At 44.6% G+C, this 13,628-nt stretch overlaps 3 protein-coding genes across 3 annotated transcripts; 2 read left to right on the top strand and 1 right to left on the bottom strand.

Annotated features, from left to right (window-relative positions):
• Window positions 1–634: 634 nt before the first annotated feature.
• On the bottom strand, window positions 635–1,053 carry K444DRAFT_628897 (uncharacterized protein; the record flags this gene model as incomplete). The annotated part of the gene is made up of 2 exons (XM_024882973.1): window positions 635–750; window positions 855–1,053. 2 exons carry the CDS (start codon window positions 1,051–1,053, stop codon window positions 635–637), a joined length of 315 nt encoding a protein of 104 aa, XP_024737766.1.
• Window positions 1,054–8,592: 7,539 nt separating this feature from the next.
• K444DRAFT_628896 (uncharacterized protein) lies at window positions 8,593–9,516 on the top strand (the record flags this gene model as incomplete). Its single annotated transcript, XM_024882972.1, has 4 exons — window positions 8,593–8,688; window positions 8,741–8,785; window positions 9,033–9,306; window positions 9,428–9,516. 4 exons carry the CDS (start codon window positions 8,593–8,595, stop codon window positions 9,514–9,516), a joined length of 504 nt encoding a protein of 167 aa, XP_024737765.1.
• Window positions 9,517–11,076: 1,560 nt separating this feature from the next.
• On the top strand, window positions 11,077–12,962 carry K444DRAFT_612128 (acid protease). The gene is made up of 3 exons (XM_024880071.1): window positions 11,077–11,392; window positions 11,435–12,485; window positions 12,536–12,962. Exons 1-3 carry the CDS (start codon window positions 11,168–11,170, stop codon window positions 12,553–12,555), a joined length of 1,296 nt encoding a protein of 431 aa, XP_024737764.1. The 5' UTR covers window positions 11,077–11,167; the 3' UTR covers window positions 12,556–12,962.
• Window positions 12,963–13,628: the final 666 nt, after the last annotated feature.

Here is a 13,628-nt window from a genome sequence, read left to right as displayed (position 1 = left end):
ACAGAAAGAGAAGAATGTTCACCAAGAGGGGATTGCAGCCGAACGCCCCTCATTTTCAATGACAGACATGTCATTGTTGATGACCAAGTTGAAAGATTTGATGAATGGATCGTCAACGCTAAAATCATTGATAGGTGTGCAGTCCCAAATCTCACTCTTCTCCTCTTGCTCCTTCTCAGCGGCTTTCTTAACCTCGCCAGCATCAGGCTTGACCTCATCGCACAGTACTCCTTTTCTGTTTCTCCACTGAGCATCCCACGACCGTGGCCCGGTCTCTTCCTAGTCTGTATCACGTTCACTACCCAATTCCAGCTTAGTCTTAATAGACACCATGAGCTGCAACATGCGTCATAGAGATCCTCGTGTTTGACCTCAGGTCCTTCATACGATAGTATCTCCTCAGACAATTCTGGTTGCCTACGGCTCCGGCCCGCGGCGCAAGATAGTTACCTGGTTGATTTTGCCGGTGGTTATATATTTGTCTCAAAGGATAGAACAGACTATCCGCCAGCTCTCGAGTCATTACATCGTCAACGTCAATGATCATCAGGCTCAAGCCTCCACAACGTGAAGGTCCTTCTCAGCAGCGGGACCGCCCTCCTCGATGTTCTCCCGCTCGACTTCCTAAGAAAATTCACGCCCAACCAGCGAGGCCACCGAGGCCACCGAGGCCAACCATCTTCCCGATTGCGGCTGTCAGGGGATCACCGAAGGATCCGGTTATTCTCTGAAGAAGGGCCATTTTGAACACTGTGCTGTGTTATGCATTGTCAAGATATTCGACCTTGAGTTGTGGCTCACCGCGGCGGGCACCTGACTTGCTTCGTCGGCCATCTGGTCCACGGCGAACCTACCAGAGCCATCGCTGATTCCTGGATTATCAAGGCTCTTCTTGGGATGCTCAACATGCTCCGCAGAAGACTGTTTGTCCATCTTCAAACGTCGGATGACGCGAGCGCCACTTTTTCTCATCAATGATGGATGAATTTGGGATAGAATTCTGACCATACTAAACGACTTTCTCGGGATTGCAAGCGACTCGGTTGACTTCATTTTGATGGAGAACCGTCTCTTTTTGTTTAAGCAGCCATTCCATTTATGACATTGGGAGGATGCTTCAGGGCCAGTGGTGATATTGGGGAGGACAAACGGGAGTTCTTTCTTTGAGTACGCACTATGATCTCCTCATCTGTCGGCTCTTACTTTCTAGCAGAGGCGTAGCGCTCCCGAACCCAACTGATGTCCTCCAAAGCTCACTGCTGGGTGCGTCCCCCCGGGGTTCCGAAAGCCTCATTGACAGCGTCTCCCTCGGCACGTTCGAAATTATTGTCGAAAGTGTCTCGCCCAACTCGCCGGCTTCACCCAATGGAAGTGGACTTCATGGGTGTTCGAACCCTCTCCAATGTCCAAAAAGAAGAGCATACGTTGCGCTAGCGTTCGGAACTTCTCTCCTATGGAAGGAGAATGAGAAGGTATTCTCCTCATTGGGCGGTAATTTACCGTTCCTGAATATTGGTTGGTAACGGTATATGCTGGAGAGGTATCGGTAACCTTCGCCGCTCGTAGTCATGGCATTGTCCAAACCGCCATGAGAACAAGCTCGGCTAGTCCACTGCCCGCTGCCATTTCGATCACTTGGACGCCAAAGTGTCTGCCGAAGATGGCGTTGTCGAGAATCTTTTGGCGGAGCTCCAACAAGAGGTTTGAATACAGGACGAATGAGATTGCAGGGCCGGCTGGCTTCAAGGCGGAACGGTTGATGAACTTCTTCTTGCTGAGTGGAACCTTGATAGCCCGTAACGTGATTGGGTACATTGGTGAAACTGTTCAAGAAGGCTCAATGCTTTATATAACACTTTGTTCTTGATTGACTGAGGAATCGTTCACGTCTTCAGGACCCAATTTTGAACGACTCGGAATTGGAAATCTGTGGATCGCCTGGCCAGAGAGGACAGGGGTAGACGCCAGTCAGGGACTCAGGTCTATACTTTAGTTCATCAGAGGTTCCACACTTGTTGGTCGAGTCAAGTTCCGCTTTGTCCCTAATCGTACTAAACTTCTCCCACACTGAGTTGATTTCTTGCCGATATCTCCCAATGGGCCACCAAATCTGGAGACCGTATTGATGAAATCGAGAGACTGCTCACCGACAACCGCATCTGGATTGGACGAACGAAGGCATTTGGTATTGTGCCTGCAGCCGATACCCTAAATATTCGTTCACGGGCTCTAGGTGCTTTCAAGCTGAGGGATGCTATGATCTCTGTGGTTTGCACATAATGGCGGCTGCATTGCTCCAAAACCAGATGTGCCATCTAGCTGTAATCTTCTCGTGGGAGAGCCAAAGATAAATGAGGAGGCATTCTTCACGCCGTCGACCATTAGCTTGTACGTGTTGGTTCCGCCCAGTGGGATTGCAGCACTCTTCTGTGTGCATCATCAGACTCTGACTTGTCATGATGAAGAGCCGAAATCATGTCCGAGTACCAGGAACGACGAAGGGAACATCTTTGAGGGTCTTTTTGCCAAACCCATCTGGGATCTGGTTCACCCTACCAAAGCTGCAGGGATAGCTTTTAAGTCATAATAGTAGTTCGTACTTGAGACAATGGATTTCGGACCATATATATGCATTGGATGCGTGGGTGGAGGTAAGGAGGGTAGGAAGCTGAATAATAGAAGTAACACTCTGAAGACTCTCAACACTTGTAACGAAATAATACGATTGGTCAAAAATAAGGAGCTCTGAAGGTTGATGTATTGGTAAGTCTAATTGTGTGTATGGACGGAAGTCTTATGCAACCCCTTAAACTAGCGCCAGCATGCCTGGAGAGCAGGACACGTGATGGTAGTCACAAGACAAGAGACAAAAAACCCCACCACAATAGTAATTATTACTAGAGAGTAATAATTATTAGGAGTAGTGCTCTAAATAGTAAGGCCTTGTACTTTTTTTTATATATCTTATATATTCCACAACCCTTCTTTATAGCAGGGTTAAAGATATCTCCGATTAATGTGGGAGGGAAACTGCGACAAGACAAAAACCCACATAAAGTACACCAGAGCGCAAAACGTGACTTGACAGCAAAACAACAAGAGCAAAAGTGTAAACAGTAAAGCATAAACAGTGTGCAGTGTGCAAAGCTCAATTGATTGAATATTGAAGAGGGATTGTTATCTAGAACTACAGAAAAACCAGCTTTCTTATGTGATTCCCGCAAGTCACGTGCAAAAGGCCGCGGCCTTTGCCATGTGACCAAAACCTCAAAACCGCCAAAACAACATGATTTTTGGAGGGTACGGCCTGCCGTACCACATTAAGCACACTAAAATAAAAAGTTAGTAAAAATAAGAAAAAGAAATATCTACTATACTTACACTCCAGTATGGAGGAGTATATGTATAATAGTACTCACAGCAAGTGCGATTGTCACTACCGCACTATAATAGTAAATGTATATTAGCAAGTATTATATTAAGGGTATTATTAGAAAAAACATACCGACCATCCTCCTTGAGGACTACCTTTTGAATTCCATGTCATATTTTCGCATGGAGGAGTAGCATCTCTCGTACTAGTCGAGACATCTATATTAGCCGGGCAAGCGGGCGCAGTAACTGAGAATATTGCAAGAGATAAAATAGTATAAAAGAATTGCATAATTAGTTACTAGAGATAAATTTGAGTAATTATATAATATATTCTAAAATAATAAAAGAAGAGGGCTTATTTATTATTAATTTGAAGCTAAGCTTGAGTTAATTAGATATTTTAAATAGGAAATACAAATAATATTAAAAGTATAAATATAAAAGTTAAAATAAAGTTTTTTTTCTCCTAATATTATATAAAAAGTATAATTAATATATAATAAATGAGGGCACCTTAATATTTAAATATTAGGTTTTTAGTAAAGTACTAAAATAAATATTATAATGCCTAATAATTAGCCTTATAATTAAAAATCCAAAAAATTATAATTTATACTTATTTTCTTGGTTTAATAGCCCGAGATATAATAGTATATTTGAAGTAATATATTGCTTATTTTACATTACTCAAGTGTTTTTAGGCTAGATATAATAGCAAGATTAATGTAATAATTAAAGGTTTAAAGTTTATAGAATCTCATATATTAGAAATACTAAGCTAGGGAGTAAAGAAGAGGAGATACCTCGACCTTTAGTAGTGTTCTGCTAATTCCTACCTCACTTGACTCATTTTAGGTATATTTCTTATATAACGTTTGCAGCAGATTGTGCAGTTCTGCTAGCTGTGACGGCTAGCGTAACGGCATGATCTGCCAGGAATAGGGTATCGGAAACAGGTGCAAAACGAAGCTAAGCCGGAATGCTTGGGCGAGATAATACTAAAAGGTCGAGGCATTCCTCCCTTCTTTGCTCCCCAACTTAGTATTTTCAATACATGAGATTCTTTGAACTTTGAGCCTTCGACCATTGCATTGATCCCGCCGTCACACTAGCTGTTATAGTGGGCCAATTATAACATTATGCATAACATTATAATATACTCACCATTTTATGTATTATAAAGGGGGTGATCATATGTCGCTGTGCTGTCGCCATAGAGGCTTTTACACCGAAAAGTTTAAGAGACAGGGTGTGCATGTGCATTCACTATGGCAACTTCCGTCTCTGACATATAGCTGCATGTACAGGCGTCCAAGCCGATGCTTCCACCCCCTTTAAGATAGTCTCGAGAGTTATCCCTTCATCCGGTGAGACATGTCCAATACTAGTAAGGGGCCCCGGCTCAGGGCAATAAGGTTATAATAACTAATAAGTTTATAAGCAAAGGTACACATGTATGATCTAAGCTAGGCCCCCTTGCTAGCGCTACTATTATGGTTACGGACCGTACCTCCGCAGAAAGTTAATAATGGAGCATATAATTACCCCCGTTCATTAATATGAGCGATTAATTAATAGGGGGTGAATTACGATTCGGGTCCACTGTGGGTCCCGATTAGTTAACCGGGTGCCCGATTGATTAATTGCATAATATTTGGGTCTCGGGGCTAAAGGGGCTAAGAGAGCTGAAATCTTTTACTCACTAGTTCATACTTAATATATCCTTAATTCTATATTCTTTACTTCGCCTAAGCTTTTCTCTTTATGCTATAATATAGATTTTTTATAATTAATACTAAGTATATCCTCAAGCCTAATTTCTTACTTTATTAGGCTATAAATATATCAGTCCATTATTAGTTAAGGCTATATTTGAACTAACTAACTAATGTAATTAGTAATTAAAGTCTTTAACTGACTGACTAACTAACTCACTAATATCGACTAATTAGCTACTAATTAGACTACACGAATAATCTTTATATGTGAAAAATCACGTGGAAAAATATATCTTCATATCTCGGCACGTCTCACTCCCCTCTATATGCCTTACTATATACTAGTACTAGAGTATTACTAAAAGGCCTCTTAGAGAATTTCAGGGTTTTTATAGTTTTTTTAATAAGTTATACTTACTTCTCTTAATTTAGGATTTTAGGAATAAAATAGAAGGGTTTAGACCTATAAATAAGTCTAAAATTAAAAGAAAAAAATTAAAAGCCTTGACTAATAAGCACTAATAAGTTGGGCTATATATTAACTAATTAACTTTCTCGATTTTATATCCTCGACTAATTAACTAATTACTAATAAAATAAAAATTTCACAAGTGCTAATTAATAGCTACTAACCTATTTTATAGTCTATATTTTACTATATCTCACTTGTTTATACTATACCCTATAGCATTGCATAGTTTATTTAATTTATTCTAGATATTAAAGGAGATACTAATAGGGGTAAAGACACTTTTCCAGAGCTCCTAAATATATATAAAGCCTCTGCTTCCTTATTACCTAAATATAGTTTATAGTACAGGCACTATTTTACAAGTACAACCACTGATTTTTTATACCTCTCATTAAATTACCTCACTTCCAATATGTCTCTTTTAACCCTTCGTTTATCCCTAACCCCGCGTATGCCTCGTTAGCGTTCTATGGGCGAGCAGAGCAATATTTTGATATTACTGCTCCAGGAGCTCGTTCTTCCGGCACCTAGTTTTTGCCCTCCCATGTTGCTGAAGAGCCTGATAATAATTGGCCTACTAAAGGCGAAGATGCGTGGGATTACAGGCTTGCTAAGGGGGTTGGTAGGAAGATTCCTACTGCTAGGAAACGCATGGATATTAGGTGGTGGCTACAAAACCCTAATGCTCCGCTTCCTGGAGGAACTAAGGCAGAGAAGTATGACAAAGGAGAATAATCGTGGTTCAATTTCGTTAGTTCAGAAGGCTAGCAGGGCATCTGAGAGAGCAAAGAAGAGAGTAGCTATTGAGCAAGCACGTGAGGAAGGAGAACCAGGTAATCAAGTGGGCGTGAGGGCACAAAAAAGGGCTAAGGTGCCTATGGGAGCTCCTAAGGCCTTGACATGCTCAGGGTTGATTTCCTCCGGACGCCAACAACAATCTAAGCAGATCTCCGGCTGATCGCTAGCGACTTTCATATAGTATTCGTACTATCCAGAAGCACCTCGACGAACTTAAATACGAGGCGTGAATCATCTGTTTAGTTTTGTGGATTCTTGGCTGTTAGAATGATTGGCAGGATAGGGGTACTGGACTCATGGTATTACAGTCGGCTCCGCCGCGTCTCTCGATATGATCGCAAGGGTCTCCTCGCCTGCCATTATACTTCGTTATGTTGTTCCACCAAGTCGTTGTGCCTCGAAAGTTTCTGTATTCTCTGTCGTTCGATTCTCCTTGGTGGTGGTCACTATACTGAGTACCATACTGACCGCGACGCTGGAAACCATACTGGACAGGAGCATAACCGCTGGCCATGCTGGTATTCTCTTGGGCCTTACACTTCTTTGTTCTCTTGCAACCTGCTGGTCATGGTATACTCTATGAAGCTCTCCGCAAGCCCCTCTTCATGGCACGCGTATCCCTCCGGGCGGAGAAGGAGATCTTGACCTCGTACTATCTCCCTGGGTAGAAATTAGTAGGCGCTTCACTCAGTGTCTTGAGATCTAGTGCAGGTTGAAGTGTTGTTCAAGGGACCGGGAGGGTCCTGCGCTTTCTCCTCCCGTCAATGTGGCTCGGCACGGACAGCGTAGTGGTACAGAACATCATCTTGTACTTGTATCGGACAAACAAGCCTTAGCAGAATCACGAAAGCTGGTGCGGCTTCGAAGAACTCCTTGCTGCGATTTGACAAGCTTAGAAGCCCTTTCCAAGGCAGTGTTCGTAGCGTCGTTGCTTTGTGATCCTTCGATGTCGACGCTTCCAATGGTTGCGAAGAGATGCTGCAAGTGTTAGTATTAACTTCCTTGACGAAGTGGCAATTAGACAGAATGGAAAGAAGTAGCGAAGACAGATTCCGGAGGCAGGTGACGAGAGGACCGACTTACTAGCTGGAAGATCTTCCACGAGAACGCCCATGTTGATCTCAGCCTTGGTGAGCGACGGGACTTGATACTTGGGTTAAGGTTTTGGGTGAGAAGAGGGCCGTAATAGCAGCGTGTGAAGTGTTGCGTGTGGGTGCCTGCCACATGTCAACTTGCGGAAGGTCCTCTGAGTGTGCCGTGTACGCACCTGCGGTTGCTTTTTCAATCATACCTGGACTCCATATCGTGCAAAGAGAGCGTGGAAGTAGATCAATAGCCTCAAGCAATACTCGGTGAAGAAAATCTTTAGTGATTGCTTTAAACAAGGTTTTGTTAAATTCGAGCTCGATTTTTGTGGGTCAGGTGAAATCGCATCGTTGTGGGCAGGCGATGTCACAGGTGGCCAGCAAGCAACCGCTCACTTCTTTTGTCTAGCATCACCAACTTCTTGTCTAATAAGATACTTTCCTTTTCGAAGAAAAGGGCATCACCTCTCCTGTCCTACCTAACCTCTTCCGTGTCCAACGTGCCTTCCTTTTCAGACATTTACGAATCTTTAAGGTCCTCAGGACAAGTCAGTCTGTAAGCTTGACAAGTCGGTCTTGTCAATTTAAATCAGTGGCAGCACAGAATTCAATTACTGTGAATTTGTGCACCATTGCGATCCCAACGAAACTAGCAGGAACGTTCGTTGATAGACAGCTTTGATCTGCTTTGTCCTGGGAATGAGGACCAACAACAGACAACCATAGATTATCTATCTTATTAGAAATGAAAGAAATGCGGAACCGCTCATCTTCTGGGCTTACCGCTCACCATAGGGAGTTTTCTGAAAGTACAAACTGTCCTAAAGACATGGCCATTTCGAGCACCATTCAACCATTTCGGCCCCCGACTGTCGCCCCCCGCAGCCCTCTCCCATCAATTCAACGCGCAAAACCGGACTAGCTTTGCCCTAAGCCTCGAGCCCTACCTTAAAGCATTCTCGGTAAACGCATTCCTCGATCTTTGAATCTTTGAATCTATTCGTCTCGAAAGTCCGTTTCCTCCACAAATATCAAACACCCACACAAAACACCAACATCCACCAACACAGCCAAGAGGACCCTAATCTGACACAATGAGTTTTGCTTGTTGTAGGTCGTCTCTTGTGCTTCTTCTGAGGACCAAATGCGATGTCTGTCCCATGAGCAGGAGCAACTTGAGGCGGGCATCAACCCCCAGTTTGCCACCCGACCCAGATGCGCACCCGAGCGTGCTACTGTGGTGAGTTCCCAGTACTTTTGGCATTTCTTAAACCCACTGACATGCTATATAGGATCGCGAGCTTCTCTGGAAGCTAGAACTCTGCCCCATCCCATGGGTAAGCTCCCTCCCCCGCAATCCATCTCGACCTCAACTAACCGCCCAGTTTTTCATTCTATACATCCTCTCTTCTTGGACCGTACCAACATTGGCAATATCAAAATCGTCGGTTTGCAGAAGTCTCTTGGTCTTCCTGGACATCGTACGCAACCTGGCTGCAACAGCCCTGATGACGTTCGGAATGGTAACAACGCTGGAGATTGGGTGGCCTACAGCCAAGTCCTACGGGCTGCTCTGCTGTCCAGTACATGGAAAAGATGAGATATAAGCTTATCGCTGAAGGCCATATGGTCCCACCAGAGGTTTTTACCCCGTTATCTGGATTCATTGAAAGTATACTGATCTTTGGTTTGATACTTAGCCGATCTAGATCGGCCCAAACCTCAATCGATTTCGATCTTCCTGGTGGGACTTACCGCGACAAGTGGATTCACGAAGGTACCTGCGCTTTACCCAAATGGGGTGCAAGTACCGAGTTGGGAACTACCCCCCTTCTTGAACGGGATTCTATCATCAACGGTGTGTACAAGCCTCGCAACTTAAGGTCACCACCAAGGTCCGAGTATGTATGTACCAGTCACTGATACCCGCAAGTCCTTCTGGAACCACATCATTGACTGCCTTGCTAATGGTTCTTCAGTGGCCATGCGTGGCGGTTACGGACCTATCGCTCCTCCCCGGGTCAGACTGGACATTCATTCTCTCATACGAACCCCTTCGCCTCTCTGAAGATTGAGGAGGGGGAGGAATAGATGATGACCAAGTCACCTTCCGTGGACTTGGCGGTCCTCAGGGCCCTACTCAGAACCCCCATCAACAATGAAGCGACTTGGAGCATGGCTCACGGAGTCGCCCACCCGTCCATTTGCCCCCACTGAATTCCCCACAGAACGGTCTGCCACACATCAGTTCAGTGCATCGCACGTCCCACAGTGTAACATACACCCTGTATGAGGAGAATACCTTCCGCCAGTCACGTCTATAGATGGAAAAAGGATGATGATCCAGTCCCACCGTGGACGTGGAGGCCCTCAGGAAGCCGCTCAAGTCAGATCTGATTACGTCCCGGCCTCTCAAGATATCCTCTTCATTCAATCACCCTTTCCGAGTTCGATTATGCGTGTTTTTGTTCTGAGTGGTCGTAAGTTTACCCGCACCCACATTATTGACTACCTTGCTAATGATATCCCAGCCTCCTCATTCTGCCTCCAAGATAATGCCTTCTCTGACTCTAAGGTTGATACAGTGATGACGGCGATGCGATAACGGAGACTGGAGGGGACATAGATCTGTATAGGTGCTTCTATGATACGTTGACGAGTGGTGGAAGAATGGCAATGAGGAAAATAATAAGAATCGAGAAGGGACAGTTGGGCATCTATAGATGCTTCTAGACCATGGTGGTATACGACGAATGACACTTCCTTGTAGTGATAGTCAAAAATAGATCCTCCCAAGAACTCTCTTTGATTCCCACTTGCTTTGGTGCTGTGAATGTTTTGTCCCCAGTGAAAAGAGCTGTTCGATATTGAAAACACCCATGGCAACATTTTTTAGGTTCGTCCACGTCATTCCAACAGCTCCCGTCCGTTTATCACTCTATTAGAGGTGGAATCAGGCGTTTGCTTGAAGGGCCATCTTCGGTGAACGCAACCATTGACATATTACCATCTCAGGGCCAAGAGAACTTAGCTTTACATAGGAGTCGCCACTTTTTTTATCATATCGTGTACCATATTATGTACTTAGAATCAGCTATGTTTCCAGCAATGTTTAGTGTACGCACGGTTGTGATATATTTTCTGGAGTCGGTCTTCATTGACCGACCGCCCCCCTTTATTTTTCGCTTACGTCACGTGTAATTTGCAGCAACCCAAGCACAGTAGACGTAGCACCAGAGAACGAATAGATTCAATTGTACTTGAATCTTGAGCTCTTCTCAAGAAATTAACAGCAACAATTGTCACCAAAAGTAACCATATTCAGAGTCGAGGTTATAATCATGCATGGATTTTTTGGAATGCGAGGGCGATGGGATGATTTTGGAACACTGTCCTCTTGATGGAGATAAGGACTCTACGGTGGCGTATATTCAAGATGAGTAAAAGTTTGAAGTCTTTCAGATACGTTTCTTGGTTCATAGGTTCAGGTCAGGAGCTTACCCCTTGTCACATCTCAAGCCTCAAGCGAGTCATCGAATCAGCATTCGCCCGTGCCGCATCCTCCAACACGGCTGTCATCATGATCGCCAGGCAACAATCCCCTCTGAAGTTTACAAAGGTGTCCTTCTCAAAACGTTTCCCTGCTTTTATCTGCTCAACTCCGCTCCCACAAATTGTTTTCTCGTCTATCAAAATTGGTGTCGCGCCGTTTGCATGTCATGATGATTTCCACCTGGATTCTCCTCCTCGCTTCTTTCCTCATCCCCGCGCTTGCCGAGAAGTTCACCCTTCCCATCACGAAGACAGCAAGAACTATCCCGAGAATTATCTCACCATTCCCAGATCAACGTAACCGAGCTCAAAAGCCCCTAAACGGCAATTTCAAGCTTTCCTCCCACGCTCCTGTCAATTCATTCTCCAAGCCACATGGCTCCCCAGTTGAAGTCAGTTGTCTCCTATCTCTCCACACCATCTAACATACCCAGGAGCAAAATTTCTTCCTATACACAACAAACATATCCCTCGGCACTCCACCTCAATCCTTCCGCGCAGTCGTCGACCTAAACTGGGCGGACCTCTTCGTCCCGTCATCAGGTTGCTACTCACGGTCTCCATACCCCCGATATTGCAGTCCCGGCAACGCCACCTACAACGCCAGTGCCTCATCAACATATTACGACAACGGCACCATCACGCAAATCTCTTATGGGCCATTTGACGCTTATGCTCGTCTCTCCGAGGATGTTCTGACCTTTGCAGATGGACTGCAAGTCCCTGGACAGGTCTTTCATGACATCAAGTACTACTCCTGGGTCGACAACTTTTATACAGATCTCTTTGATGGCGTGGCGCTAGGGCTTGCTGTTGAGAAGCAATGGATGCCTGGTCTTGATAGTCGTCCCACAGAGAACATCCTCCCTAGCCCATTCAGAAACATGATCGATAACAACCTCCTGGATGAGAACATGTTCTCCATCGTCTGGCCAAGCAAAACGCAGGAGGAAGGAAGTCTCGTCTTCGGCAGCTATGACGAAGACTTGCTTGCTGGAGACTTGATTTCTCACCCTTTGTTCCCAGAAGACACGACGAGGTGGCAAGTAGAGCTAGAGAACATTTCCATGGTGGGCGACAGCGACTGTGGGGGGAAGAAAGTCCTGGTCGACAAATCCATTCCTGGTGGCAAAGCCTTCTTCATGTCTGTCATGCCATTCATCGGTTTTCCCTACACGATCGCTCAAAGCCTAGTGCACCACATGTACGCGTGGGAAAGTCGTTGTGGGCCATATATGGTCGTTGACTGCGACGAGATTGCGTCTCTGCCGGAAATCACGATCGGGCTGAAAGGCCAGAATGTGACGCTGAAGGGCGAAGATTATGTGCAGAAGATTGGATATCCGTTGTCTTGTATGTTTCCTGGGGAGGAGTGTGCGGTGATGTTTGACGCGGTGATGGAGTCTGAAAATACGGTCATTCTTGGGATGCCGTTTTTGAAGAAGATGATGGGAGTCTTCAATTGGGACGAGAAGACAATTTCTTGTGAGTTTCCTTACTTTAAAAAAGGCACACTTTTGCTAATTCCAATGCAGTTGGGGAGCTGAAGAAATGATAGGACTTTAGGGAAAGGAGAAATTCTCACCCGAAAGGCGTTGTCGGGGTTTCACATTGCAAATGATCATCAGGAGCTGGAACCGATCAAATACCACTCCTGAATATTGTTCCACAGTGAGCAAATACAACCGATATCAAGATAAGAACGTTCAGAACTTATTAGGTACTCGTAGTCTTACATTTTACTAAGAATTTCAGAGATTCCAAGGCACCTTACCCCACACTTGCCCCGTATTTGCATTCAAGCCCACAGCTGAGGGGCTATTAACACTATCCCATAGCGATGATTCCCTACAACCTAGAAGTTTGGAAGATAGGTTGACTTGAAGATGAATTTAATCCAAGAGTAAGAATCGAGGTAATAAATGAGGGTACACAGGTGATATTAGATCTAATTAATTTAAGGGGAAATTGTTTCGCTTCCGTTCTCTATCATGCCGTTATTTTGCACATTTGTTGTGTAAATCCTCTCTTCCCAAGTAAAACAGGAAAGAGTATGTTACATACTTGTTATCAATAAAAAAAAAAATATTAACTTCAAAGCTAGTCATTGTTCAGATTCTTTGAAGTGTCGAAGGTGATATCAATATCAGCTACTCAGCTGCACCTTGGTGATAACCAGGAACTATCTTTGAGCTCTGCCAGAAGTTCCTAGATCAAAAGGGCAAGGTAAAGTTGGGTCTAAAGTGACGTGTCTCAATTCACTAACAGCGCCAAAGAATTGGCTAGTAAATTGGAATTTATTTCAAGGCTCCTTCCTCGTTCATAGAAGGGGTGAAATATTCAAACAAATTCTGCCTCCAGTCTCGAGCTCTGCCAAACAAACCTCAATTCTATCCACTCAAGATGAATTTCACAGACAAAGTCCCGACGCTCACCACTTGTGCTCGGCGCCAGAGCCCAGCAACACTGTCCTGTGTTGGCTGCCAGGACGCTCCAGCTCTCGATCCCCAAATCCACAGCGCCTCCTACTGTACAATCCAGTGTTACGAAGATGATAAGCAGACCCACAAAGCAACTTGCAAGCAACTCCAAGCACGGAAGCTATTCTACCGTGCTGGCGATGTCCTC

The sequence above is a fragment of the Hyaloscypha bicolor genome (genome assembly GCF_002865645.1).
Source record: "Hyaloscypha bicolor E unplaced genomic scaffold K444scaffold_57, whole genome shotgun sequence".
Taxonomy (NCBI): Eukaryota; Fungi; Ascomycota; class Leotiomycetes; order Helotiales; family Hyaloscyphaceae; genus Hyaloscypha; species Hyaloscypha bicolor.
The sequence above is the reverse complement of the archived record's forward strand: the minus strand, read 5'-3'. Positions and strand labels throughout refer to the sequence as shown.

Coding starts and splice junctions, on each gene's coding strand:
- K444DRAFT_612128 (XM_024880071.1), top strand. CDS start 11,168: ATGATGATTTCCACCTGGATTCTCCTCCTCGCTTCTTTCCTCATCCCC. Junction 11,393..11,434: donor CACATGGCTCCCCAGTTGAA/GTCAGTTGTCTC, acceptor TAACATACCCAG/GAGCAAAATTTCTTCCTATA. Junction 12,486..12,535: donor GGACGAGAAGACAATTTCTT/GTGAGTTTCCTT, acceptor ATTCCAATGCAG/TTGGGGAGCTGAAGAAATGA.